Source organism: Rattus rattus, chromosome 2 (genome assembly GCF_011064425.1).
Source record: "Rattus rattus isolate New Zealand chromosome 2, Rrattus_CSIRO_v1, whole genome shotgun sequence".
In the NCBI taxonomy this organism is placed as follows: Eukaryota; Metazoa; Chordata; class Mammalia; order Rodentia; family Muridae; genus Rattus; species Rattus rattus.
Window position 1 is genome coordinate 230,110,698 of NC_046155.1, and position 26,728 is coordinate 230,137,425.

General features: G+C 38.2%; 1 protein-coding gene across 4 annotated transcripts; it reads left to right on the forward strand.

Annotated features, from left to right (window-relative positions):
* The first annotated feature begins 1,040 nt into the window (after positions 1–1,040).
* Positions 1,041–24,456, forward strand: LOC116894711 (vomeronasal type-2 receptor 116-like). 4 transcript variants are annotated; one of them, XM_032896406.1, is made up of 6 exons: positions 1,041–1,246; positions 5,562–5,850; positions 6,214–7,017; positions 7,770–7,994; positions 16,640–16,763; positions 23,549–24,456. In XM_032896406.1, the coding sequence occupies exons 1-6, from the start codon at positions 1,041–1,043 to the stop codon at positions 24,454–24,456; spliced, it is 2,556 nt and encodes an 851-aa protein (XP_032752297.1). The 4 variants fall into 4 exon arrangements, with proteins under 4 accessions (XP_032752297.1, XP_032752299.1, XP_032752300.1 ...); XM_032896408.1 differs by having other exon boundaries at positions 5,562–5,844; XM_032896409.1 differs by having other exon boundaries at positions 5,562–5,844; positions 23,552–24,456.
* The last annotated feature ends 2,272 nt before the right edge of the window (positions 24,457–26,728 follow it).

Below are 26,728 nucleotides of genomic sequence, written 5' to 3' on the forward strand. Positions count from 1 at the left end.
GATTGGGTAAGTTGAATATGTTGATGCTTATGATTTTCTTTCTTTTTATGATTGGTTTCAATGCAATCCAAAACATTATTGTATCACACATCTGTACCAACAAGATGTGAATGTAAAATATAAGATGTATACTAATAGCAGGAATAAAATTCTTTCATAAATGACAATGAAATTCTTTCATTCCTTTTAATAAAAAGTATGAAATTGTTCTCAATCATCTTAATGAGGTATGAACAAATATCACCCAAAGAAATATTTCATCAAAAGACACTGACTGCCTCAGTCTGAGGATCAGGCAAGAGATCAGCATTATAACTCCATGAATGTCTGCACAGGTACTTATATTGGGCAGGATGAGTGTTGAATCTCTGTAATTCCAAGCATTACTGGTCCTAACATGATCACAGGTTCTCTAGATCTCAGGAATCACAGGAAGTTTGAGGAAATTTTGTAAACATGACTAGCATACAATACTATATGTACAACAGAGGGAATGTTCAACCCCTGGCTCACTATTGCATGTGAGACTGCCCTTCCAAAGACTAGATAATGGAAGACATAATGTACCATGATTCACCTCAAAGGCTGAATGACATGGGATCTTCATGACCTTTTCAACTATTGTCTTACTACTGAAGTTCTGATGAAATCCCTTACCATGATTGCCAATTGTGTTCATACATATGGTTGTTGACACACAGTCTGGCCCAAGCTGCTCAGAAGATTGTCCCTGGAGTGTATGCCATTGATGTGAATGAAATCATGGCACCTGAGGATGGAAAAAATAATCTTCACCACATGTTTTCAGAAATGTGTTGTTCAAAAGTTTGCAGACCTCAGATGCAGAGCTCTTCCAGATACATTTTCCAGATGTATCCAAGGAGAATGGTATATAATGAGAGGAAAGGAACTGTATATAATTAAGTGGATTTCCAGACAGCAGTAGCTTTAAAACAGACACATAGGTATAAATGTGTATGTGATTTTTGTCTGAGTAAGAATCAGATTTCACAATTGCTCCATCATAGATTCTAGCAGACATGAAGAAGATGTGTGCTTTCACCATTTCCTTCTTGCTCCTGAAGTTTTCTCTCATCTTGTGCAGTTTTACTGAACCCAGTTGCTTTTGGAGGATACAGAATAATGAAGATAATGATGGAGATTTACGAACTGACTGTGGTTTTGTTCTTATCACATATGAGGAACCTATAGAAGAAAATTTTTATAATAATGTTATCAATTTTAGGTAAGTCATTAGCTTCATTTCTTGCATCAAGGTCATAAATTAGGAATATATAGCTATATACAGAAACTGTGGAATTCTGTTCTGTTCTTCCTATTGTAACATTAGGAACACCTAAAATTATATAGCACATCAGTCAGCATTTTAATATTTTCAAATGTGTCACCATTTTCAATACATTGGGCTCCAATTCACCTAGCTAATAATAACAGATATGCTGGGAGAGTATGAGACAGGTGAATACATTTCATCTCAGTGTTCAGACATCACTTAAAGGTTGGCAAAAAATTAGGAAAACCTAGGTGTTAAGAGAAATCTGATACCTTTTTTAGTAAATTGATATATTAACATTCACACTAAAAGGTAACATCAAGCTGATGTGTAATTTAGCTAAAAGCTAATAATCTTGTTATGTCTTGTCATATTGTATCATTTTTAATATTTTGATATAGATACATATGCTTAAATGAAATGTATCTTAAATAATTATCATATTTCATAACATTAAGTTTGAAAATATTAAAAACATTTTCTATAAATGTCATCCATCAAATATTACTACTGAAATTTTTCTTATTATGTATGAAATTAGCATTTTAAATTTAATTATTTTATTAAATTTCATTCCTAATATTACCCCTTCCTGGTCTCCTGTCCCAGAGTTCTTCATCCTATTTACCCTTTTTTATCCTCTGAGAGGGTGCTTCCCTAAACCCCCACAGCCTCATCCCCATACCATTCCCAACCTCTTCAGATACCCCCACACCATATATACCCTAGCCCCCCACCCAGCATCCTCCTCTGGTACATGAAGTCTCTACAGGATTAGACACATGCTCTCTGGCTGTGTCCAGAAAAAACAATCCTCTGCTACATATGTGGCAGAGGCCTCCAAACAGCCCAGGTATGCTTTTTGTACTAAGACTGCATGTCAATAATAATGAAATTAACATCTTTTGTAATGTTTGACTTCAAAGAGTTTTTCATAGTTTGATATTTTTAAAATTTTCTAACTCGTTACATAAATTCTTTCATAGAAACATAGATAATCTTTTTTAAGTAAACTGATGATTAGGAAACATACAGACATAACACATTTTGAATACAATCACTCTATATCAGGTGGTATTGTATAATGGCTTTTTAAAGTGTTTCTTAATGATTCTCTCTTTAATATTTTATGTTCTTTTATTATGTTTAATTTCCAAATATTATTTTGTATATTTTGAAACATAATGTAGTACTCATGTATTAGAAGTGGGATAATGAGGTATGGATATTATTTAATATGTGTCAATGAAAATTTTAGGGTACTAAAGGATATAAATAGAAAAGTTGAATGAAATATCTTTGTTGTATTTTTTGATACACAAAACACCCACTATTGTTAGGATAACTGATTACATAAAACAAATTTCAAATAATAAAGGTTTTTAAGAAGTTTTGGATTTGGAATATGGTTCAAGGCATTTTTTCATGGATTTTTGTTTTTTGGAATTAGAGCTTCACTCTAGGACTGTAATATATTTCATGTATGACTTTCAGAGGTTAAACAAGATCTTTATGGATTTTCACAATTATAAAAATTGCCATATCAGAGTGACTTACATTTATAATCTGATATTGTATTCAACTGTAAAGGTTGTTGATTTCCAAAGCTTAGGAAGTATTTTAGGAAAGCTAGCATTTATGCAGAATTTTAGTATATCTTGTAGTACAAAGTTTATTACAATTAAATAAAAATATTGATGTTTGGAGTACTGTTGGTTTGAATATACTTGACCCAGGGTGTGGCACTATTAGGAGGTATGGCTTTGTTGGAGCACTTTTGGCCTATTGGAGGTTTGGCCTGTATGTCACTGTGAGCCTAGGAGAATGAGACCCTCTTCCTAACAACATGAAAGCCAGTCTTCTCCTAGTGGCCTTCAGATGAAGAGGGAGAACTCTCAGCTTCTCCTGCACCATGCCTTCCTGGACGCTGTTATGTTATCACCTTGATGATAATGGACTAAACCTCTGAACCTGTAAGCCATCCCCAACTAAATGCTGTCCTTATAAGACTTGCCTTGCTCATGGTGTCTGATCAAAGCAGTAAAACCCTAAAGAAGATAGAAGTTGGCACCAGGAACTGGGGTGTTGCTGTGATAAGACTGACCATGCTTGTATTTGGAAGAATGTCTATTTGGAATGCAGCGGAATGCTTTAAGTGGGGCTTAATGGGCTATCCTAATAAGAATATGAAAGCCTTTGTTAGTTAGAGTTATTTGAACTGCACAGATCTGGCCTGGGAGGTTTCAGTGGAGAAGAATTTCAGTATGTGACCTAGACTGTTTTTGTGGTATACGGTGGAAGAATGTGGATGCTTTATGCCTTTGTCTGAAGATTCTGCCTGTGGCTAAGTTAAGGGAATTGATAATAATTACATTGACAAAGGAAGTCTCTAAAAATCCCAGTAGTCATTTTTTTCTGGTTTAGCGTCATGAAGAACATTCTGTTCAAGAACAGAAAGATTTAAAATAATAAAATACAAAATATATGGTTCAGATAATAATAAGGGACCCTAAGAAGTGAAATGGAGCTGAATCCTCTGTTCAAAGAAATAAAGAGATCAAGGGAGTGGTGGTCTCAGGGAAAGATCCCACTCAGATTAGCTTATTGTTTCTGTTTGCAGTTGAACAAGAAATAGTTTGGACTTTTAATCTGGAATGAACTACAATCCTGGAATAGAGGACCTACATGTGATCCAGATCTTGAGGCCGGAAAACACAGACTTTTGACGCCATTGTTGAGGAATAGCAGCCATGAAAAGCTTAGGCACCGATGTGGTGGTACACAGATTTAATCCCAGGAGACAAAGGCAGGTAGATCTCTAAATTCAAGGCCAGTCTTGAACAGAGGAAGTTTTAGGTGAAGAAAAGCTGAAGCCCAGTTGTGGTGCTACATGCCTTTAATCATAGCATTCAGGAGACAGAGCCATGCAGATCTTTGTGCTCAAGGTCAATCTACAGGGAAAGCTCCAGAGTGAGGAAGTTGAAAAACAAAACTGGTAGTAGAATAAGGAGTGGGGGATGTGGATATCCCAGCCACGGAAAGTAGCAGAAATAGGCTTCTGCCATATCTATCTGGCATTAGAATCAAGACTAGAAGGTACCAATGGGACAGTTGATGATGGTTAGCTGGAGCATTGATTAAAAAAAAAAGAGAGACTGGCAGCAGTGAGGTGTTTTCTCAGGTAACCAGGAAGCTGTTTTCCAGAGATAGCCAGGTGGTTCCATGTGCTGCAGTTGGGTTAGTGAAGTGTAAGAATCACCCAGGTGGTACTGGTTTTGAAAGTACAAGGCAGTTATGGAGAGCAGCTGAGACTTCGCACTGTAAGATGCCAAGAAAGGCCATTGGTGAAAGTGCAGTCTCAGTTGTAGTTGATGGCCCAGGACTAAAGGAGTAATGTAAGGAAGGTGAGTTTTGGCACCATGAAGAGAGCCTATAGAAGGCTATTGATAAAGTCTGGTTGCAGCAAAAGTATCCAGAGTATTGAAGATGTCAGAACCATGGAATGGCCACCAAGAACAATGCAGCAGTGATTTGGAGTCAACCAGAGCCTACAGTGCTACAGAGGGCAGGCTGGAGAAGTGAACAAGACCTTTGGAAGAACCAGAAGATCGTGTGTGAATCTCAGACATTGGAACAAGAAACTGTGAAGTTAAAGTTGACTTGGATACACCAAGATTTTAATGATGCCTGAATCTATGGAATGAGAACTTGAAGACTATTGCGTAGTATTATTATTTTTTCTCCATCTTTATTAAATTGGGTATTTGCTATTTACATTTCATGTGTTATTCCTTTTCCCCCAACCCCTCCCCCTCCCCTTCTCTATGGGTGTTCCCCTCCCTATCCTCCCCCCCATTACTGCCCTTCCCCCAACAATCGTGTTCGCTGGGGGTTCAGTCTTGGCAGGACCAAGGGTTTCCCCTTCCACTGGTGCTCTTACTAGGCTATTCATTGCTAATTATGCAGTTGGAGCCCAGGGTCAGTCCATGAGTAGTTTTAGTAATATTATTTTATAGTACTGTAATCTAGATCATGTATGGCATTCAGAGATAAGAGTGTTTTATCCATTATCACAAATATAAAAATTATCATATCAAAGTGACCTATTTGGGGGAATTCTTTAGGCATACTCATCTCTACATATTGCTTAATTCCCAAGCTTATTTCTGGAAAGGTAGCATAGTCTCCTACTACAAACTTTATGGCAATTATAGAGAAAATTTCAAATTTCAAACATCCTCCTTAATCATCCTTTGCCTTTTTGTAGAATACCAGCAAGAAGATATGAGGTCTTTTTGGTACTGTTATTTGCTACTGATGAGATCAACAGGAATCCTTATCTTTTACCAAACATGTCTTTTATGTTCTCCCGCATTGTTGGCATGTGTGAAGATACATTGGGATCTCTGGAAAGAAAATATACACCACAAAGTAATTCTTGGAAATTTATTAATTATAACTGTGGAATACAGGAAGTATGTGATGTACAACTTACAGGACCATCATGGACAACATCCTTGAAACTGGCAATTAATTCTAGGAATCCAAAGGTGAGAGTGAATTAACAACTCTTTAGTCCTATTCTTAGATGCCTAGGGAGAAAATGTGATCTGCATGGGACTGTGTGTGTGGTTTAACATATATTATACATACATTATCATACATTATAAAGGATTAAATAATGAGATCATAGATGTATTGGGGAAAAATAAAACTACTAGAGTATGAACACTTGACAGATATAGTCTAGAATCTAAGAGCAACAATACTTGATATTTATAGTGTAATCTTATTATACTCAATAGGAGTTCTGAAAGGTGAGTAATGTTACTTGTATGTAAGTCCAAACTTCCTAACAATCATATTCCCTATGAAATATGTTTCATCCTTATGTTTCATTCTCTTTCTCCATCCTTTAGGTTTTCTTTGGACCATTTAATCCTAACCTGAGTGACCATGACCAGTTTCCCTATGTCTATCAGGTAGCAACCAAGGACACATGTTTGTCCCATGCTATGGTCTCCTTGATGCTTCACTTTAGGTGGACTTGGATAGGACTGGTCATAACAGATGATGACCAGGGAATTCAGTTACTCACAGACTTGAGAGAAGAAATGCAAAGACATGGAATGTGTTTAGCTTTTGTGAATATGATCCCAGAAACCATGCAGATATACATGACAAAAGCTAAGATATATGACAATCAAATTATGACATCATCAGCCAAGGTTGTTATCATTTATGGTGAAATGAACTCTACTCTAGAAGTCAGCTTTAGAAGATGGGCATATTTAGCTGCACAGAGAATCTGGATCACAACCTCACAATGGGATGTCATCACAATTAGAAAAGATTTCAGCCTTGATTTCTTCCATGGGACTTTCACTTTTGCACACCACACTGTTGAACTTCCTAAATTTAGGAATTTTATGCAGACAATGAACACTTCCAAATACCCAGTAGACATTTCTCAGTCTATGCTGGGGTGGAATTATTTTAATTGTTCAATCTCTAAGAACAATAGTAAAATGGATTATTTTACTTTCAACAACGCATTGGAATGGTTAGCACAGCACAAATTTGACATGTTCCTGAGTGAAGAAGGTTACAATTTGTATAATGCTGTGTACGCTGTGGCCCATACCTACCATGAACTCATTTTACAAAAAGTAGAGTCTCATAAAATGGCAAAACCCAAGGGATTATTCACTGACTGTCAGCAGGTAAAGTTCCTTATGCTTAGATATATCAAGGTGATCTTTTCAACAGCCCCGGAGAAACTCATGTACATTTGTTAGAGATTATTCTCTCAGTGGAAAGAATTCTACACTGCAAAACTCCCTAATGAATTGATTACCTGCATATGTATCCTACACGAGGATAACAATTAATAGGAGACAATATTTTTATGTGAACATCAGTGAGTTTTGTGAAAATGTGTCTCAACATTTTACCAAATGAGTTCAAAATTTAAAATAGGAGCCATGAGTTTTATCATAAAAGCAATAAGTGATGACTGGAGTAGAACAATTTTCTCAAGAATTGATACATGTTCTGTGATCAATAGTCATTTAAAGTAACACTTTTAAAAACTAAAAATGATAAAGAATGCATATTTTCTTGTGCTTATGTTTATTTCATATATGTAAACTGTATGTACCTGAATGACCAACTACCACTAATCATTTCCACAACTTCCAGTTACTCAGATTTCCACTCATTCTCACATAAGTGGTTTTTTTAAAAAATATTTTTGCCAAAAGTGTACACAGAGGGGGGGGGAGGGAGGGAGCATGTTACTCTTTATTGGGTAAACATTTTAAATTAACCACGAGGTATATTGTATTTCATTACTTGGGATAATTTTAATACAGCTGCCTTTCCTGGAAGCCATTAAAAATTAAAGGACAGTGTTAATTTTGTATTCTCTATATTGATATGCATATGTAATCATCTAATGATGCATCTCATTTAGGTGGCTTCGTTATTGAAAACAAGGGCATTTACGACCCCTGTTGGAGAACTGGTGAACATGAATCATAGGGAAAATCAGTGTGTCAAGTATGACATTTCCGTCGCTTGGAATTTTCCTCAAGGCCTTGGACTAAAAGTGAAAATAGGAAGCTATTTCCCTTGTTTTCCACAGAGCCAACAACTTCATATATCTGAAGACTTGGAGTGGGCCACAGGAGGAACACTGGTGTGTATACAATAATTTTCCTTTTTTTCTACAGCATATTATTTGTTTTATTTTATTAATTTTATTCCTACAATATATTTTGATTCCACTTTCCCTTTCCCCAAGTGAAGTAGAAATTTCTGGTTTCTTTAACAATTCAGTTGTGTCACGTAATGGTTTTTGGAAGCTGTCTTGTGAGAGCACTTGTGATGTTTTGTTGAAAACAGACACTTGAAAGGGCATGCAATGTTTAGAAAGAGTATAAGTGACAACCCAGAAACAGTGAGAGGGTGCTACTTCATTGCTATGCCATGCAATGCTTTGTTGATCTTTGATTGTCTTTGATGGTTTTCACTGGTCTTCATTTCAGAGAAAGAAATGCAAGAAAGAACGTCTCATAGTATTCTGACTGGTTCTGGCAGCTTTCACTGACTTGTCCAGATTCAGCAGAGCCTTGCTGTTTCTGCTGGATTGTACAACTGCCAGTACTGACTTGTATTGAACTGGACTGCTGGTATCCTGACAATGAAGAGTAGCATAGGCCCAAGGAAATATTTCTTCTTTTTCCTCCATCTTTATTAAATTGGGTATTTCTTATTTACATTTCAAAATGTTATTACATTTCCTGGATTCCAGACCAACATCCCCCTAACCCCTCTCACTCCCCTTCTCTATGGGTGTTCCCCTCCCCATCCTTCCCCCATTACCACCCTTCCCCCCCCAATCTCATTCACTGGGGGTTCAGTCGTGGCAGGACCAAGGGCTTCTCCTTCCACTGGTGCTCTTACTAGGCTATTCATTGCTACCTATGCGGTTGGAACCCAGGGTCAGTCCATGTATAGTTTTTTGGGTAGTGGCTTAGTCCCTGAAAGCTCTGGTTGGTTGGCATTGTTGTTCATATGCGGTCTTGAGCCCCTTCAAGCTCTTCCAGTCCTTTCTCTGATTCCTTCAACCGGGATCCCATTCTCAGTTCAGTGGTTTGCTGATGGCATTCGCCTATGTATTTGCTGTATTCTGGCTGTGTCTCTCAGGAGAGATCTACATCCGATTTTTGTCAGCTTGCACTTCTTTGCTTCATCCATCTTACCTAGTTTGGTGGCCGTATATGTATGGGCCACGTGTGGGGCAGGCTCTGAATGGGTATTCCTTCTGCCTCTGTTCTACCCTTTGCCTCCCTATCCCTCCCAAGTGTATTCTTGTTCCCCTTTTAAAGAAGGAGTGAAGCACTCGCATTTCGGTCATCCTTCCTGAGTTTCATGTGTTCTGTACATCTAGGGTAATCGAGCAGTTAGGCTAATATCCACTTATCAGTGAGTGCATACCATGTGTGTTTTTCTGTGATTGGTTTACCTCACTCAGGATGATATTTTCCAGTTCGATTAATTTCCCTATGAATTTTGTAAAGTCATTGTTTTTGATAGTTGAGTCGTATTCCATTGTGTAGATGTACCACATTTTCTGTATCCATTCCTCTGTTGAAGGGCATCTGGGTTCATTCCAGCTTCTGGCTATTATAAATAAGGCTGCTATGAACATAGTGGAGCATGTGTCTTTGTTAAATGTTGGGGCATCTTTTTGGTATATGCCCAAGAGAGGTATAGCTGGGTCCACAAGTAGTTCAATGTCAAATTTTCTGAGAAACCTCCAGACTGATTTCCAGAATGGTTGTACCAGTCTGCAATCCCACCAACAATGGAGGAGTGTTCCTCTTTCTCCACATCCTCGCCAGCATCTGCTGTCACCTGAGTTTTTGAACTTAGGCATTCTCACTGGTGTGAGGTGAAATCTCAGGGTTGTTTGATTTGCATTTCCCTTATGGCTAAAGATGTTGAACATTTCTTTAGGTGTTTCTCATGCCATTCGTCATTCCTCAGCTGTGAATTCTTTGTTTAGCTCTGAACCCCATTTTTAATAGGGTTATTTGTCTCCCTGCAGTCTAACTTCTTGAGTTCTTTGTATATGGATATAATCCTCTATCAGTTGTAGGATTGGTAAAGATCTATTCCCAATCTGTTGGTTGCCGTTTTGTCCTAACCACAGTGTCCTTTGCCTTACAGAAGCTTTTCAGTTTTATGAGATCCCATTTGTAGATTCTTGATCTTAACAGCCTAAGCCACTGGTGTTTTGTTCAGGAAATTTTCTCCAGTGCCCATGTTTTCGAGATGCTTCCCCACTTGTTCTTCTATTAGTTTGAGTGTATCTGGTTTGATGTGGAGGTCCTTGATCCACTTGGACTTAAGCTTTGTACAGGGAGATAAGCATGGATCGATCTGCATTCTTCTACATGTTGACCTCCAGTTGAATCAGCACCATTTGCTGAAAATGCTATCTTTTTTCCAATGGACTGTTTTGGCTCCTTTGTCAAAAATCAAGTGCCCATAGGTGTGTGGGTTTATTTCTGGGTCTTCAATTCTATTCCACTGGTCTATCTGTCTGTCTCTGTACCTATATCATGCAGTTTTTTTTTTATCACTATTGCTCTGTAATACTGCTTGAGTTCAGGGATAGTGATTCCCCCTGAAGTCCTTTTATTGTTGAGGATAGTTTTAGCTATCCTGGGTTTTTTGTTATTCCAGATGAATTTGCAAATTGTTCTAACTGTATGAAGAATTGGGTTGGAATTTTGATGGTGATTGCTTTGAATCTATAGATCGCTTTTGTAAAATGGTCGTTTTTACTATATTAATCCTGCCAATCCTTGAGCATGGCAGATCTTTGCATCTTCTGAGATCTTCAATTTCTTTCAGAGGCTTGAAGTTCTTATCATACAGATCTTTCACTTGCTTGGTTAAAGTCACATCAAGGTATTTCATATCATTTGGGACTATTATGAAGGGTGTCATTTCCCTAATTTCTTTCTCAGCTTGTTTCTCTTTTGTGTAGAGGAAGGTGCCGGTTTATTTGAGTTAATTTTAGACCCAAGCTCTTTGCTGAAGATGTTGATCAGGTTTAGTTGTTCTCTGGTGAAACTTTTAGGGATCACTTAAGTATACAATCATATCATGTGCAAATAGTGGTATTTTGACTTCTTTCTTTCCAATCTGTATCCCGTTGATCTCATTTTGTTGTTTGATTGCTCTGGCTAGTTCTTTGGGAACTATATTGTATAAGTAGGGAGAGAGTGGGCAGCCTTGTCTAGTCCCTGATTTTAGTGGGATTGCTTCAAGTTTCTCTCTTGAAGCAGTTTAGCTACTGATTTAATTTAATATTTAGCTTAATATTAGCTACTGGTTTGCTGTATATGGCGTTTACTATGTTTTGGTATGGGTCTTGAATTCCTATTCTTTTGAGGACTTTTATCATGAAGGGGTGTTGAATTATGTCAAATGCTTTCTCAGCTTCTAATGAATTGATCATGTGGTTTTTATCTTTCCGTTTGTTTATATAGTGGATTACATTGACTGTTTTTGGTATATTAAACCATCCCTGCATCCCTGGAATGAAGCCTACCTGAACATGATGGATAAATGTTTTGATATGTTCTTGGATTTGGTTTGCAAGAATTTTATAGAGTATTTTCGCGTCAATATTCATAAGGGAAATTGGTCTGAAGTTTTCTTTCTTTGTTTGGTTTTTGTGTTGTTTAGGTATAAGAGTAATTGTGACTTCATAGAAGTAATTCAGTATCACTCCATCTGTTTCAATTTTGTGGAATGGTTTGGAAAGTATTGGTATGAAGTCTTCTATGAAAATCTGATAGAATTCTGCCATTAACCCATCTGGAACTTGGTTCTTGTTGGTCAGGAGATTTTAATGACTGCTTCTATTTCTTTTGGAGTTTTTGTGATGTTTAAATGGTTTATCTGTTCCTGATTTAACTTTGGTACCTGGTATCTATCTAGGAAATTGTCCATTTCCTGTAGATTTTCAAATTTTCTTGAATATAGGCTTTTGTAGTAGGATCTGATGATTTTTTGAATTTCCTCTGATTCTATAGTTATGTCTCCCTTTGTATTTCTGATTTTTTTTAATTTGGACACACTCTCTGTGTCCTCTCGTTAGTCTGGCTAAGGGTTTTTCTATCTTGTTGATTTCCTCAAAGAACCAGCTTTTGGTTCTGTTGATTCTTTGTATAGTCCTTTTTGTTTCTCCTTGGTTGATTTCAGCTCTGAGTTTTATTATATCCTGACTTCTACTCCTCCTGGGTGTATTTGCTTCATTTTGCTCTAGAGCTTTTAGGTGTGCTGTCAAGCTGCTGATATATGCTCTCTCCTGTTTCTTTCTGTAGGCACTCAGAGCTATGAGTTTTCCTCTTTGCACAGCTTTCATTGTAGCCCATAAATTTGGGTATGTTATACCTTCATTTTCATTAAATTCTAAGAAGTCTTTAATTACTTTCTTTTTTCCTTGTCCAGGTTATCATTGAGTAGAGCATTGCTCAACTTCTACGTACACGTGGACGTTCCTTCCTTATTGTTATTGAATGCCAGCTTTAGCCCGTGGTGGTCTGATAGGATGCATAGAATTATTTCTATCTTTCTGTATCTGTTGAGGCCCGTTTTGTGACCGATTTTATGGTCAGTTTTGGAGAAAGTACCATGAAGTGGTGAGAAAAAGGTATACCCTCTTTTTAGGATAGAATGTTCTATTAATATTTATTAAGTCCATTTGGTTCATAACTTCTGTTAGTTTTTCAAGTCTCTGTTTAATTTCTGTTTCCATGACCTGTCCATTGATGAGAGTGGGGTTTTGAAATCTCCTACTATTATTGTGTGAGGTACAATGTATGTTTTGAGATTTAGTAAGGCTACTCCAGCTTGATTCTTCAGACCATTTGCTTCAAAAGTTGTTTTCCAGGCTTTTACTCTGATGTGTTGTCTGTCTTTGTCTCTGAGGTGTGTTTCCTGTAGGCAGCAAAATGCTGGGTCCTCATTGTGTATCCAGTTTGTTAGTCTCTGTCTTTTTTTTAGTCCATTGATGTTGAGAGATGTTAAAGAATAATGATTATTGCTTCCTGTTATCTTTGTATTTGGAGGTGAGATTATGTTTGTGTGCTTGTCTTCTCTTTGTTTTGTTGTAAAATGATTAGTTTCTTGCTTTTTCTAGTGCGTAGCTTGCCTCCCTGTGTTGGGCTTTGCCATTTATTATCCTTTGTAGGGTTGGATTCATTGAAAGATATTGTGTAAATTTGGTTTTGTCATGGAATATCTTTGTTTCTCCATCTATGTTAATTGAGAGTTTTGCAGGACACAGTTACCTGGGATGGCATTTGTTTTCTCTTAGGGTCTGTATGACATCTGTTCAAGATCTTCTGGCTTTTGTAGTCTCTGTTGAGAAATCTGGTATAATTCCAATCGGTTTGCCTTTGTATGTTACTTGATCTTTTCCCCTTATTGCTTTTAATATTCTTTCTTTCTTTAGTGCATTTGGTGTTTGACAATTATGTGATGGAAGGAGTTTCTTTTCTGGTCCAGTCTATTTGGTGTTCTGTAGGCTTCTTGTATGTTTATGGGCATCTCTTTCTTTAGGTTAGGGAAGTTTTCTTCTCTGATTTTGTTCAAGATATTTATGGGCCTTTAGAGTTGGGAGTGTTCCCTCTCTTCTATACCTATTATCCTTAGGTTTGATCTTACCATTGTTCTCTGGATTTCCTGTAAGTTTTGGGCCAGTAGCTTTTTTCTTTTTACATTATCTTTGACAGTTGTGTCGATGATTTCTATGGAATCTTTTGCTCCTGAGATTCTCTCTTTTAGCTCTTGTATTCTGTTGTGGATGCTTGAATCTATGACTCTTTTTCTCTTCATTTGGTTTTCTATATCCAGAGTTCTTTCCCTTTGGGCTTTCTTTATTGTTTCTCCTTCCATTTTCAATTTCTTCACCTGTTTGATTGTCTTTTCCTGTAATCTCTCAGGGATTTTTGTATTTCCTCTCTATGGGCTTCTACCTTTTTACTTGTGTTTTCCTGCATTTCTCTAATTGAGTTCTTTATGTTTTTCCAAAAGTCCTCCATCATCATGATCAAATGTGATTTTCAATCTAGATCTGGCTTTTCTGGTGTGTTTGGATATTCAGTGTTTGCTTTGATGGGATAATTGGGCTCCGATGATGCCATGTAGTCTTGGTTTCTGTTGCTTGCATTCCTGAGCTTGCCTCTTGCCATCAGGTGGTCTCTGGTGTTATCTTATCTCCTATTCCTGACAGTGGCTAGACTGTCCTATATGCCTGAGTGTCAGGAGTGCTTTAGACCTGTTTTCCTGTTTTCTTTCAGCGAGTTATGTGAACAGAGTATTCTGCTATCAGGCATGTAGTCGTTCCCGTACCCTGGCTTTCAGCTGTTCCTATGGGCATGTGTCCTGAGTCTACCAGGCAGGTGACTTGGAGCAGAAAAGTTGGTCTTACTTCTGGTCTCAGGCCTGAAGCTGCTCCTTGGGGCTCGGTTTCAGCTCTTTGTGAGGGCAGCAACCAGAAGGGCCTGCCCATATTTCTCCCCTTTCGTGGTGTGCATGGGGACTAGATGGCCCTAGGCATTCTCCTCTACAGTCAGAAATGTGAGCAGAGATTAGTCTCCTCTGGTTTCCCAGGTGTGTCTGCCCCTCTGAAAGTTTAGCTCTCCGTCCCACGGACTTGGGTGCAGGGAGCTGTTTGATCAAGTCCCTTCAGATCTGGGCATATTCTGGAGTGCAGGGCTCCTGCAGCTTGACTGCCCCTACCTTCCTGTTCCCAGAGGCCCTATATACTTTCCTTTTGGGCCAGGGATGTGGGCAAACATGGGCTGTAGTTTCAGTCTCTCCTGCCCTGCAGTCTCAGGAGTGCCCACACATCTGGGCAATGAGCTTTCTCTCCCAGGGAGTTTTGGGAGCAGGGAGCTGTGGACTGGGATCAGTTAGGTTCCAGTGCCAGGTAGGAACCAGAAGTATCCAGTCCCAGAGGAATATTGCCTTTCTGTGTCTGAGTCCACCAGGCAGGTCACTTGGAGTAGAAAAATTGGTCTTACCTCTGGTCTTGGGCCTGAAGTCACTCTTCAGGGCTGGGTTTCAGCTCTCTGTGAGTGCAGCAGCCAGAAGGGCCTGCCCCAACTTCTGGGTCCCTGTGCACAGGGGCCCCTGATGTCGCTAGATGTTTTCCTCTAGCATAGCATGTGGCATAGAGTAGTCTTCTTTGATTTCCCAGGTGTGTCTGTCCCTCTGAAGTCTAGCTTTCCCTCCCTCAGGATTTGGGTGCAGGTTGCTGTTTCACTGGTTCTGTTCATATTCAAGCACAGTCTGCACGACAGGGCTCCTGCAGCTTGACTGCCCCTATCTTTCTGTGCCCAGAGGCCCTATACAGTTTCCTCTTGGGCCAGGGATATGGGCAAAAGTAGGCAGAAGTTTTGCTCTCTCTTGCCCTGCAGTCTCAGGATTGCCCACACATTTGGGTGATCAGCATTCTCCCCAACAGGGTTTGGGAGCAGGGAGCTGTGGGCCTTGATCCGCAAGGTTCTGATGTCCTCATTTTAATAGCTGAGTAGCATTTCCTTGCAAAAGTCCCATCCTTAGCAGCATGGAAATTTGATAATTCACAACTTCCTATGTGTCTGGGTTATAGGGTTCAAAGGTCTTAAGATTCCATGCTCTAATGTACCTACAAGTCTAATCTCCTAACAATACAGAAATGTACTTATGAAATTGAAAATAATATATGTGTATATGTATAATCAAAGTTTTGTAACTGCATATAAATCATAAAATTTTATCAATCTGTCCAAACATATTTATTACCTAATGAGGTATAGTATATGCTCATTAACAGAAATATTTCTCTGCATTCTAGGCTTTGTTTTAAACTTAGAAAAACTTTATTAATTCTATGAGAGCCTTATATAACTTGCTTTGTTCATATTATCAAAGAACCTTTGCTTGATCTACCCTACCTTCTCTCTCCCCTCTAATCAGTATTCTTATTATTTTATTTATAAATCATGTGAGACATTCTAGCCTAATTTGGCTTACTTGGTGAATGTAAGCTAGCCTAAGCTACAATGTAGGACCTTCTAAAAGCAAAAACAACTCAGAGAGAGAGAGAGAGAGAGAGAGAGAGAGAGAGAGAGAGAGAGAGAGAGGGGAAGAGAAGAAAAGGGAAAGAGAGAGGGAGAGGGAGAGGGAGAGGGAGAGGGAGAGGAGAGGGAGAGGAGAGGAGGAGCGAGAGGGTGAGGGAAAGGGAGGGAGAGAGGCATGATGACAAAGCACAATGCCTTTCACCACGCAAAATACATCCTTGGAGTTGCTATACCTGAAAAGACAATTTCACATTATGTTCTCTTCTTTTTCAAGAAGTTTCTTTTATCATGAATGGCATGTTGTTTTACAATAAAATGTGTGGTTACTATGAAAAAAAATACATGAGAGAAACTAACGCCACCTTAATGTTCCATTTCCATTTAATCACTTTAGGAGGGAAATTTTTTAAATCTATACAACACAAACATTACACACTTAATATCATATGATGCAATGAATTTGTGTGACATTCAGGGCATTGGAGGCTTACATATAATAATAAAGTGCCTGAAATTGATACATGATTTATCAGAGAAATATGTAAATGTATAGTAATATCTGATATGTAGATATATATAATATAACTACATAAAACCCATGAAATTTTGTTACATATGTATGAAAACATATATATGTCATTATACACATGATATATATATATATATATATATTATACATATGTATCCTCAGGTTCCCACATCCATGTGTAGTGTGGCATGCATTGCTGGATTCAGGAAAATTCATCAGAAACAAGTAACACACTGCTGCTTTGACTGTGCCCATTGCCCAGAAAATGAGGTTTCCAATGAGACAGGTACATGCTTCCTTGCAGAGAAAAATTGCTAAATTCAAGTATCATCTCTTTTCACAGTAGAAATGTAAAATTCCCTAGATGGAAATTAAAAACTTAAAATCTGTGTGTTTCAGAATTTAATCATTTGAATGATATCAACATTTTTGGATGCTGCTAATAACCTGCAATGTCTTCTATAAACAACTCATTTCTCTCACAGTATGATGGGTACTGGTTTTTATTTTGCAAAAAAAAAAAAAACCTTTTAGAGGGGGAAATATTTCTAATCATTTATTTATTTTTTTTATATTGTCCCTCTCATCCTGTCATCTCAAGTCTGGATGAGATTAGGTGCTTCCATTCCCACTGAGGCCAAACATGAAAGCCCAAATAGAAGTACATATCACACATACAGGCAACAGCTTTTTAGATAGTCCCCTATTCCAGGTGTTCAGGACCCACAGGGAACCCAGCTGCATATCTGCTACATATGTGCACAGAGGCCAAGGTACAGCCTGTGCATGTTCTTTGCTTGGTGGTTCACTCTCCAAGAGCCTCAAGTGTCCAGGTTAGTTCATTTCTTGATCTTCTTGTGGAGATCCTATCCATTTAGAGGCTGAAACACCTCCTCCTATTATTCGATAATAGTCACTACAGACCATCCAAAGATTGGCTATAGGTGTCTGCATCTATTTAAATCAGCTGCTGGGTAGAGCCTTTCAGCGGACAGCCATGCTAGTCTCCTATCTGCAAGCATAACAGAATATCATTACTAGTGTCAAGGAGTGGTGTTTGCCCACAGGTTGGGTCTCTAGGCAGACCTATTATTGCATGGCCTTTACATCAGTCTCTGCTCCATCCCAAATCCCTGTATTTCTTCTAGACAGGATATGTTTAGGGTTGAACATTTTGAGGGTGGGTTGGTGTACCTTTGGCTCCATCGGGGTTCCTGCCTGACCCTAGGAGGCAGCCTCCCCAGTCTTCATATCCCCAATGCTGTGAGTCACAGCTAAGGACAACTGATTTTTGGACAACTCTCCTATACCAGGACTCCGTTTTTTTTTTTTTTTCTGGGGATGCTCCCTAACACCCCTTCCCATTGGCTGCAGATTTTCATACATTCCCCTAATCATCCCATCTGCCCATCCCCTTTGCCACTCCCTATACCTGACCCAAATCCCCTTTCACACCCCGTTTCCTCCCTTCATTGCCATCCATGACCACTTAACAACACACCCCACTTCCACATGAGGTTCAAGCATCCTGGCTTGTGTCCTCCTTCCTGTCCAGCCTCCTTGGTTCTGTGAAATGTAGCATTGGGATCCTATATTTTATCCTAATGGACACTTAAAAGTGAGTAAATACTGTGCATGTCCTTTTGGGACTGGGTTACCTCATTCAAGATGATAATCTCATGGTCCATCCACTTGCAATATCCATTGCAAAATTCATGGATGTCTTTGCTCTTCACAGATGAGTACTATTCCATTGTGTAGATGTAACATATTTTCTTTATCCATTCTTCATTTGAGGGACATCTAGATTGCTTCCAGTTTCTGGTTATTATGAATAAAGCTGCTGTGAACATAGTTGAGCAAGTATCTTTGTGGGATTGTGGAACATCTTTTAGGTATACACACAGGAGTGACATACTATTCTCTTATTTTCTGAGAAACTGCCAATTCATTTCCAAAGTGGTTATACAAGTTTGCACTCCTACCAACATTGGAGTAGTGTTCCCCTTGATGCATATCCTTGTTAGCATGTGGTTTCTCTTGAGTTTTAAAATATATAATTTTCCCTTTTTTGGTTATTTTATTTATCTACACTTCAAATGTTATCTTCCTTCCCAGTTTCCCTTCCACATATGCCCTTTCCAACTCCCTCTCCCCCTGCTTCTATGAGAAAGCTCCCTCATCCACCCACCCACTACCACCTCACTGCCCTAGCATTCCCCTATACTTGGGCATTGCGCCTTCACAGGACCAAGGGCCTGCCCTCCCATTAATTCCAGATAAAGCCATCCTCTGGTAATATGCATCTGGAACCATGGGTCCCCTCCATGTGTACTCTTTTGGTTGGTGCTTTAGTCCCTGGGAGCTCTGGGGATTGTAGTTGGTTGACATTGTTATTCTTCCTATTGGGTTGTACTTTATATTTTGTTCACTGCCCCCTATCAGTCTGCTCATCCCACAATCCTTCCCCAACCCATCTTTTCCTCTGAGTGGGTGGGGCCTCTATGAATCCTTCCCACCCTGGCACTTCAAGACTTGCAAGACTAGGCATTTCCTTTCCCACTGAGCTCAGACAAGTCAGTTCAGGTAGCAAAGCATATCCCCACATAGGTAACAGCTTTTGAATAGACCCTGTTCCACTGGTTTGGGACAAAACATGAAGAGCACGCTGCACATCTGCTACATATATGCAGGGTTGCCTAGGTCCAGCCTGTGTGTTTTCTTCAGTTGGTGGTTCTGATTCTGAGAACTACTAGGATTTAGTTTAGTTGACTCTATTGGCCTTCCCATGATGTCCCTCTCCCCTTAGAGGCGTAAAATCCTTCATTCTATTGTTTCATAACAGTCTCCATACTCCATCCACTGGTTTTGGCTGTGGGTGTCTGTATCTGTCTAAGTCAGCTACTTGGTAGTGCTTCTCAGAGGACATATACAGGCTTTGACGCAAGACCTAATTATTCTTTTAATTTCTTCACTATGAGTTGTTATGTCTCCCTTTTCATTTCTCATTTTTTTTGATAGTGTCTGTCTTTTGTTTTGCCCGGGGTTTGTCTATCTTGTTGATTTTTCCAAAGAACCAGCTTTTGGTTTAGTTGATTCTTTGTATTGTTTTCCTTCTTTCAGCCCTGATTTTGATTATTTCCTGCCTTCAAGTCCTCTTTGGTGGTCTTGCTTCTGTTTTTCTAGAGTGTTCAGGTGTACCTTTAAACCTGGTGTGCTGGTATGAGAACTTTCCATTTCTTACCATAATATTAGAACTATCCTCTTACCACTGCTTTCATTGTGTCCTATAAATGTATTCATTTTGTGCCTTCATTTTTGTTGAATTCTAGAAAGTGTTTAATTTCTTTCCTTATTTCTTTCATGACCCAGAAATCATTGAGTAGAGAGTTGTTCAATTTGTGTGAGCAGGTAGATTTTCTGGTGTCTGTGTTATTGAAGTCCAGCTTTAATCCATAATCATCTAATAAGATACAAGGGGTTATGTCAAATCTCTTGTTTCTTTGATACTTGCTTTGTGACTGACTATATGGTCAATTTCGAAAGGATCCATGAGGTGTTGAGAAAAAAAACTGTATTCCTTTGTGTTTGGGGTGAAGTATTCTATAGATGTCTGTTAGGTCCATTTGATTCATAATGTTTGTTAATTATTTCTGTGTTTAATTTTCATCTGGATGACCTTTCGTTGGTGAAAGTGGGTTGTTGAAGCCTCCCACCAATAGTTTGTGGTGTTTCACCTGTGATATAAGCTTTTAACAGTGTTTCATTTACAAACGGGTTCCCACTGTGTTTCATGCCATAGATGTCCATAATTGAGATATTGTCTTGGTAGAGTTTTCCTTTGATGAGTACAGAAGTGTCCTTCCCTGTCTCTTTTGATTTATTGTGGTTAAAAGTCTATTTTACTAGATTTCAGAATGGCTACTCCAGCTTGCTTTTTGATTTTGTTGGCTTACAAATTTTTTTCCAGCCCTTTCCTCTGAGGTATTGGGTATCTTTATTACTGAGGCTTTTCTTGTACACAGCAGAATAGTGGATCCTGTTTTCTCATCCATTCTGTTACCCTGTGTCTTTTTACTGGGGAATGGAGTCTATTGATTTTGAGAGATATTAATGACCAGTGATTATTATTTCCTGTTATTTTGTTGCTGGTGTGTGTGTGTGTGTGTGTGTGTGTGTGTGTGTGTGTGTGTTTGCATGTGCTTCCCTGGGTTTTGCTGGTATGGATTTTTATTTTCTGTGTTTTCTTGGATACATTATCTTTGTGCAATTGAAGTCTCCTCGTAATTTCTGTAGGGATTGATTTGTGGATAGATATTGTTTCAATTTGTTTGTCTTAAAATATCTTGTTTTCTCTATCTATGGTGATTGAGAATTTTGTTGGGATAGTAATATAGGTTGGCATCTGTGGGTTAATTAAAAAGCTGAAAGTTACCTGTCCAGTCACTTCTAGCTTTTTAGAGTCTCTTTGGGAAGTATGGTGTAACTCTGATAGGTTTTACCACTGCATGTTCCCTGCCCCCTCCTCTGCTGCTTTTAATAATTTTGTTTTGTAGATTTTGTCTTTTGATTATTATGTGCTGGAAAGATTTTTTTTTCTTTCTGGTCCAGACTAGTTGTTGTTCTATAAGCTTCTTGTATGTTTATAGGAATCTTCCCCTTAGGTAGGGAAGTTTTCTTCTATGATTTTCCTGAAAATGTTTCTGGGACTTGGACCTGAACTCCTCTCCTTCTTCTATTCCTTTTATTCTTAGGTTAGGTCTTTTTTGATGGTAACCCAGACTGGTGTTCTGTGTCAGGGATTTTTACATTTAAAATTTTCTTTTGACTGATACATCAATTTATTCTATTGTATCTTCTACACCTGAGATTCTCTTTTTCCATCTCCTATATTCAGTAGGTGATACTTGTTTCTGTTGTTCCTATTCTCTTCCTAGGTTTTCCATCTCCAGGATTCCCTCAACTTATATTTTTGTTTTTTATTGTGGGTATTTTCACTTTCAGATCTAGTACAGTTTTAGTTATTTGTATCCCCTGTTTAATTGTATTTTCGTGTATATGTTTAAGGGATTCATTTGTTGCTCTTTAAAAACCTCTACTTTTTAGATTGCATTTTCCTAAAATTTGTATTAGATTTTAAGGGATTTATTCCTTTCCTCTTTAATGGTCACTGTGGTATTTTTTCTAGTTCCATTTATCTGAACACAAATTTCATAATGTCATTGGTGAATAATAGTCTGAATAATAGTAATTGTGTAAATGTACACATTTTCTTTCTTTTTTACTATTTTATTTACATTGAAGACATTACCTCACCTTCAGTCCTTCCTCCCACAGCTGATCACTCCATTTCCTTTCCCATCTGCCTCTGAGAGGATGCTCCTTCCCTGCCTCCTGGTCTCCTCCTTCCCTGGGCCCTCAAGTCTCTAAAGGATTAGGTGTATCCTCTCCAACTGAGGTCAAAGAAGGCACTGCCAGAGACTAAGCCTCTATCATCTTTATAAGATTGGATTTATGATCATTTTCTTGCATTTCAGTTGTGTCAGGATATCTTGGGCTTGCTGTAGAAGGAAGGGTAGCTGTGCTCTAAAAGAGCCATATTGCCCTGGATTTTGTTGATTCTGTTCTTTAAAGGACCTTTAACAATCAGGATGGGTTTGGTCACTGGATGTTTTTGTTGTATTAAGTATATTGGGGGTGTTAAACTCTCTGGCCCGGGTGTTGGATATCCTTAGGTTGTATGATTCTGGATGTGTGGGTTTCTATGGTTCAGGATCTACAGGTCTGTATGTTTCAGTAGCTACATATCCAACAAAAGTGTGCAGAGAGGTAACAGGAAATGGATTTCTGCCTGGGTATCAGGCTGCTCAGGCCGGCTTCGCTTGCTGCAGAGGACTCATCAACAGGGAAGATGGGTGAGAAAAGAGATGCTTACCTGTATTGTTCAGGATCCACACATCTGATGAAGGTAGGTACAGAGGTGGAGGCGGGTGAATGAAGGTCCCCCCAGAATAGCAGGATGCTCAGGGCAGCTTGGCTTGTTCCAGAAGACTCAGCCAGCAGGGAAGATGGATGGGGGATGGGAAGCTTACCTGTATGGTTCAGGTTCAGCAAGTATGATGAAAATGGGAGGAGAGATGGCAGTGGAATCCTATAAACAATCTTTAAACAGTAAATTTTAAGCATAGACTATGCATATGCTCAATCTTTCTAGATTCTTTGAACAAAGTAACTTATCTACATGATCAGTCCACAGTGTTTTCCTCCTATCATCCAGCTTGGTCCCTGACAAACGCCATTAAATTTGTGTTTAATGAAACATTTTAAGAGCTAACATGGCTTAAAGGATGAAACATTTGCTGTCAAAGAATGAGAAAAAGAACAAAGATTCCAGGAATGCACCCAAAGGTGGAGTAGTGCTCATCATCAATCACAGCCCAGCTAAGGAAAGAGGGATGAATGTGAATATTAATAAACTTCATGCTATCTAGCTTGTAATGTGTAGTTGGAAAAAGGAGACCTTACCTCACTAAAAGTGTGAAATGTATCAGTGTATGAAGCACACAGTATTAATAATGGAAATATTGTTTTATGCAAAGAGTATTTACATGAATAGCTTTATATTCTTCTACCTATGTGAAGATATTGACAAAGGGCAAAACCCTCAAAGCCAGCTAACTGTGTAATGCAGTTCATCAGCTGGCATTGAGAACTATATCAGCTCATTTCATATTTATGTGATAGTTAATTTAAGGTTCAGGGAATTAAACAACATGACTTCAGGCATATTACCATTTACAATGCACTGAAAAATGAAGTATCTTTTCATTCTTGTCTAATTAATAAGTGTTTATTCCCCTCTATTCCTAAGATGATATTTTATCCCATCAACAATCATAAGATAACACAATGCAGTCCTGAGGCAATGATCCCTACAGCAATAAGGAATATTAATATTAACACAGATGCTCAACACCACAATAATTTTAAGGTAGTCTCTGAGTAATGAAAATACGCAATTGTTAAGTACATAATTATTATATCTTATGAGGGCTTGTCGTTTTATGCCAGCAGATATGGAGCAGTGTGTGAGGTGTCCAGACGATAAGTATGCCAACTTAGAGCAAACCTACTGCCTCCAAAGAGTTGTGTCATTTCTGGCTTATGAAGAGCCACTGGGGATGGCTCTAGGCTGCATAGCCCTGTGCTTCTCTACTCTCACAGTTCTAGTACTCTTCACCTTTTTAAAGTACAAGGATACTCCTATTGTAAAGGCCAATAACTGCCTTCTCAGCTACATCCTGCTCATCTCTCTAATTTTCTGTTTTCTCTGCTCTTTGCTCTTCATTGGACACCCCAACCACATCACCTGCATCCTACAGCAAACCACATTTGGAGTGTTTTTCACAGTGGCTATTTCAACTGTGTTGGCTAAAACAATAACTGTGGTCATGGCTTTCAAGATCACTACTCCAGGAAATAGGATGAAAGGAATGCTGACCTCAGGGGCACCTAACTTGGTCATTCCCATTTGTACCCTAATCCAACTTGTTCTCTGTGGAATCTGGTTGGGAACATCTCCTCCCTTTATTGACCAAGATATGCAATCTGAACCTGGCAAGATCATCATTATTTGCAACAAAGGGTCTATCTTTGCCTTCCACTTTACCTTGGGATACTTGGGCTCTTTGGCTCTGATGAGCTTTGCTGTGGCATTCTTGGCTAGGAACCTTCCTGACAGATTCAATGAAGCCAAGTTTCTAACTTTCAGCATGCTGGTGTTCTGTAGTGTGTGGATCACCTTCCTCCCTGTCTACCACAGCACAAAGGGAAAAGTCATGGTAGTTGTGGAGGTCTTTTCCATCTTGGCTTCTAGTGCAGGATTGCTAGGGTGTATCTTTGTGCCAAAGTGTTATGTTATTTTAGTTAGAACAGATTCAAATTTTCTTCAAAAATACAAAGATAAATTTCATTATTGAAACTTCAGTAGTTTTTAAATGTTAGATGATATTCAACATATCTTTCTCTTTTATCTTAACAAAAGTACTACTAAATCATACAAATAATTTAAATAATATACTAAGATTTTGTATGCACACAAACATAGTAGGATATCACTGCCTAATGAAATACCAATAACTAAGGCTTGGGAGATAATGGTTTCATTCATGAGTGCACAAATCTAAACGTTGAGAATAGGGAATCTCAATTGAGAAATGGTTGCCATCATTTTGACATGTACATGTGTATAAGTCATGTTCTTAATTAGTATGAGACAACTCAACTGTTTGAGGACAGTGCCTCTAGGCAAGTCCTAGGAAGTATGAGAAAGAGGGATTGTATACAACATGGACATGAATCTAGTAATGAGCATTATTCCATGGACTCTACTTGGGCTTGCATCCGTGTTTTTGGTTTCATCAATTATCTGTGACCAAAGGTTCACCAGGAAATCCTTTATGTTTTTCATGTCTTCCCTTTTGACCATGGTGTTTTGTTACAGTAACAGAAACTAAGACATTAGCAAAATATTAAGTTGTCTCATTAGTGATTTGGAATATCATAGATTACAGATACAATAAAAAGAACCCATTTGAAATAAGAAACAAGAGTGAATGTTAGTAGAGTGTGGAGCATAGTGACAGCATTGCTTATTATTGATGGCCATCACAGAAGAGCGGGATTTTGAGTAGCTTTACAATGTATTATGAAGATGCTAAGAATATAAGATAAAATGTTTAAAATCAAACAGTATATGAAAAGAACAATGGGGTTCAGATTGTGCCTGAATTATAAGACTCTTGTACTTTATACAAAAACACACAATTTTAAAATGAAATGAATGTGTTTCATTCACTGATAAATAGTGAAAATAATACCATACACAAGACCTTTATCACAATAAAGTAGGTGAAGTCTGTAATCATAGAAATCGTCTATATGAAGGGTCTCACAATAAATTTTACATGAAAAAGAGTTACTAAATCTTATTTGAGTTTAATATTTCATATATAAACACACACATACAAAGACACACATTATTTGTGAACATCCGTTGTTGAATTCGGTGTCATTTTCTTTTAAAGTATTGTTTGTTGATTTATTTTTTAACTGCTGTTTTGTAGTTTGTTTTTTACATTGAAATTTAATTGTTCTTTCTGTACATTTTCTGTCTCTAGAATATATTTCATACCCCTTCCTGCAATCCTAAAATGCACACGGTCAATTTCATTAATTCATATTGAATGCCTGTATGTGTGTCTGTGTGTGTGTGTGTGTGTGTGTGTGTGTGTGTGTGTGTGTGTGTAGTAATACATCTGTAAAAACCATGTAAACTTGCATGAATTTATATTCTGATGGCTCATTATTTGGTAATATATGGCCATTTTTTCCCTTCCATGGTAATGACAACCTCTTACATGCCCTGACTTACACTTTTCTGTAAATGCTTGTGTGGACTAAAAGTTTGGAAACTTTCTTCCATCTACTTTGGTATGTTCATTGTTATGTTCCTTCTTCAGATCCTATTTTGGTGGTCATATTGGTAAGACCTCATGTTCTACCTATGCCATTCCTAGAAGACATATATATGTTCACAGCCAGCTTCCCCATCCTTTGAGTCTCAAGACCATTCCAAATATCTTCTTCATTTTTCTCTGAGTATTGGAAGAGGAAAAATTTTTGCAAGAGAGTACATTGCTTTTTTTAAGTGTACATGTAGAATTGAAGAAATCTTAATGGTGTGGGTCCCACTTAGTCTTTATTCCCTTTACCTTTTACTCTGGTAGCAGGTGTTGTAGTTTACAGCAACTTTAATTCTAGGCAGCATAGGTAAAGCTTTTTGTTGTGGGCCAGTTTAAATTTTTGCCATCTGATGAAATAAGTCAGGATTGTCTTCAGGAGTATATCCTTACTACCAGTTTTTATAGAGCAACAACTCAAGGATCAGGGATCTGTGTAGGAAAGCTTGTCAATAATAAGGGGCCGAGGTGTTGGGTGCCATCAAGGGAAGAATATCATCAAAATACAAAATGACTGATGATCACATAAACTCAAAGATAATTTCTCATCATTTATAAGAACTGTACAAGTTCAATTCATATAGTATTCCAGTACTAAGAAGTGAGCGTGGATAACTGAAAACACATAATTAATTAAGACTGGGTGGTGATGTCTGTCAAAGAACAATCTTCTGTTGTATTGAGCCTCATAATTACCATCCATGTTCTGTATATTGGTGTTATATCATCC

What these genes read in the sequence shown, in the direction of transcription:
- LOC116894711 (XM_032896406.1), top strand. Translation starts at nt 1,041, where the DNA reads ATGAAGAAGATGTGTGCTTTCACCATTTCCTTCTTGCTCCTGAAGTTT. An exon ending in TATTCACTGACTGTCAGCAG is followed by an intron (nt 7,018 to 7,769) that starts GTAAAGTTCCTT and finishes CATCTCATTTAG; the next exon opens with GTGGCTTCGTTATTGAAAAC. An exon ending in TGAGGTTTCCAATGAGACAG is followed by an intron (nt 16,764 to 23,548) that starts GTACATGCTTCC and finishes GTTTTATGCCAG; the next exon opens with CAGATATGGAGCAGTGTGTG.